General features: G+C 29.5%; 1 protein-coding gene across 1 annotated transcript in view; it reads left to right on the top strand.

The window, feature by feature from the left end:
* The first annotated feature begins 989 nt into the window (after positions 1-989).
* LOC129218884 (neuroligin-2-like) overlaps positions 990-3,397 on the top strand; it is a 196,864-nt gene continuing 194,456 nt past the window's right edge. Inside the window, exon 1 of the mRNA XM_054853205.1 lies at positions 990-994. Coding sequence (XP_054709180.1) covers positions 990-994 — 5 coding nt within the window. The remainder of the gene's footprint in view (positions 995-3,397) is intronic.

Below are 3,397 nucleotides of genomic sequence, written 5' to 3'. Positions count from 1 at the left end.
AAGCATTAAATCTCGTTCAATAGATCGAGGCCAGCAGTTTCAATGCTACATCAGCTCCAATAAGCAAGCAAAAGTCACATATTTCTTGTACGTGCAGTGGTAAATCTTGTTAACAAGCACAAAGCAGGAAGGAAAAGAAACAAGAATAATAAGAATGATATTATTCTTAGTAAAGAAGGCGTGCTGGTGTAATGGGCTCTTGAATGTCATGAAACATGAATCATGAGATCTCTTGACTTATGTGCTTTTTCAAGAAGAATCAGACTTTTTTTTGTCTTTAGATGGTTTGTATATAGAAAAACTCAGCCGAAAATTGTCTTTTTTTTAACTATTTTTTTTTAATCTCTTTTAATGTAACTGTAGTCAAACGCCTATAAGAGACATTGCATGGTTTTTTCTCAATGTGTAAACACTAAAAAAAGTTAAAAAGAATGGACAATTTTAACGTTGGACATTTAAGGTTAATGGAAAACATTCTTACATGTGAAAACAATATAAATAGTTTTACGTGCGGGCAGATTCATAGCCAAATACTGTGGAGGAATCCATGGCTTTGTTATTGAAAATTTTCAGCAGATAATTAATAGGCAGATTTGGTAAACATTTTTAAAAACAAAAATAATATAAAATTAAGATATGCTTAATGTCTGAAAATATTAAATTACTGTACTAGCCTTGCGTATAAGGGTTGAATGAATAACTTCGTGCTTTCTGTGTTTTGTTCTATTATATTTCAGTAACTGCCATTTATCTCTGAATTAAGGGGGCCAAAAATGCAAAATTGTATCAATATATATATATATATATATATATATATATATATATATATATATTTATGAGAGAGACAAAAAACAAAAAAAAAATCATAAAAATACATGAACGCTCTGTTTTTTTAGTTCATAGGACAAAACATCTGTTCTATAATACTTAACACTGGTAATAAATTTCAGGCAATTATTTGAAGAACTTTTCGAGACATCACTGTTAACATGGTGTAAGATTCGGCTAAAATTGGTTTCTGAGAAAAATGCATTTAAAGATTTGAAAGCTCTAAGTACGTCAAAATCTGTTGCCAGATTTTGAATCTGGAAAGATGAATTAAATTTTAAAACCAGCTCCAATTAAGGCATGCCCTAATCAGTAGTTTTCAACTATATTCATTGAAATTCCATTTAACACATACACTTCCGGTATCGATAGCTAACTTCCGGTTCGTTCTTGTTGATTTCACTTGACGAAAAAACTGTTGCAACTTCCAAAATAATGTGAATTGAAACACAATTAAGTTTTTTTTTTGGAAATCAGACTTCAAGCATTTAGAATTTGAAATTTAAAAAAAAAAAAAGCCATTTTCATCAAAACTGGCAATTTTCACACCTTAAGCAGATTTGAACCCGAACTTCAGTAGTTAGTTCATTTCTAAATGGTTTCTTAGAAAGGAACCAGTCGGTAGTTGGTGTTTTTTATTTGTTTAAAAACCGCATTCATTATTTGGAAGGAAATATGCAACTGAATGCCAAATCCGACTGGAGGCCAAACAAGAAAAAATTAAATATCTTTAGTTAAACGTGGGCAATTTACAGTGAACTGAAGATTTTTATTGACACGAGAATAAAATTACTGTTTATCATTTCTAGTAACAGAAAGAGCTCACTTCTGCAAACAAATGAAAAGTTATGAATTTATCAGTAAAAATAAGGTTTTATATAAAGAAAAGTTTTACATTACAATTCACTTATTTGAAATTTTGAAGTGTCCCTCAAAGTGTTGATATATGCTTTTAAAGTGAGAACTAGATATTTTGCGTTAGAAGAAAAAATAGGAAGTTCATGCAAAGTAAGACAAAGCAGAAGCGACGCAATTCAAAAGTCATAAAATCTTAAAAAATCTTTTTTTAAAAACATAAGCGACAGTATATTCGCACTTAAAAAGGATTTAACAAGATCAGTCGTGAAAGAAACATCTTTTCAGTTTCTGCTCATTTTCATTTAATTATTTTCAAAGATGCTTTGAGAAACTGCTTTCTCTTTTTGAAAATTTACTTCTTAATCACATCCTTGAATAAAATGTTATATTTGACGAGTATTTGATTATAAAACACGGTGATATATCGCACTATGCTCGATAAGTTTAAAGAAAAGGAAAAAAAAAACCTTCTCTCACAAACCAAATGAACTCTTTCATTAGAAAACTAACCACTATTAAAAAAATTTAATACACACATTAAACTACTAGAATAAAACTCTTTCCTCTATTTTCTAAAGACTTAAGATGTAGAATTCATAAACGAATTTAGCGTTTCTGCCTTACCCTGCGCGTAAATACTATGTGTTTATTTTCTTGGTTAAAAGTAGAGGAGTGAAAAACTTAACTTTTATTAACTTTCATCTATTTTTTTCGTTTAAAATATTTTTTACCGTATATTATGTCTGATATGAAAGTAAAAACGTGTATTATTTCGGGCCGTTTGGTTAATCTGTAGTATCACAAAAGAATTAATAACAATAATGAAATGCATGACTTTATAACTTATTAGAGATCAACATGTTTGCATTTAAAACATCCGAACAATATCTAGAAGCACATTGTGCGGTTAGGAATAGCATAAAATGTGTTTACATTACTTGAAGATTAACATAATTTTCATACAAAGGACAAAAAAAAAAAAAAAAAACATTTCATTGACTGCCGCAAGAGATGGTGACTACTTCATTTTTGTAAAGTGTTTACTTAGGTTTAAAGTATTTATACGGACTTTCAAGTCTCTATCAGTTACTTAATCCTATGTTTTAAAAATGAGATGTCAAAGTCTTCACGAAAATTTGTGAAGGAAAAGCATAATTGTTTCACATTTCACTAAACGACGAACCATGTGTAAAAATAGCTTTTTTTTTCTTGTTACATGGAAAAGAATTTACAGCTGTAAAATAGGTAAAGGCATTCTTTCTTGGTTCAACATGGCGGATAATTACATGTTTTTATTATATTTAGATAAAATGAAAAGGAAAAATGCTCGTGTAATTTCTTACTTTTCGTTAGCCTAATAGCTTCTTTAAAATAAGCTATTTGTCATCTACTTATTTCTTGACTGAAAGTAGAGAAATCTTTCAGCCCTGAATAGCTCAAAAATTTATTTAGCTTAAAGCAAATAATAAGGTCGGAGACTTTTTAATTAGGCATACTATAAATCACTTCAAAGTAGAATATATTTTCTTTCTACAGAATAAGAATGATTAGTCAAATTGGGTGATTGCAAGAGAAGCCCATTAACGTTCAATTCACCTTAAGGCGCTCATCGCAACTTCACTTTTCTAGATTTGTTTCTCAGAAATCGTTACTCTAGCGCTGCTTGAACTGCTATCATTTAAGATAGGAAAATATATTTTCCACTAACAAT

Source organism: Uloborus diversus, chromosome 3 (assembly GCF_026930045.1).
Source record: "Uloborus diversus isolate 005 chromosome 3, Udiv.v.3.1, whole genome shotgun sequence".
Classification (NCBI taxonomy): domain Eukaryota; kingdom Metazoa; phylum Arthropoda; class Arachnida; order Araneae; family Uloboridae; genus Uloborus; species Uloborus diversus.
Note: the sequence above shows the minus strand (reverse complement) of the source record. Positions and strands in the feature narration are given on the sequence as shown.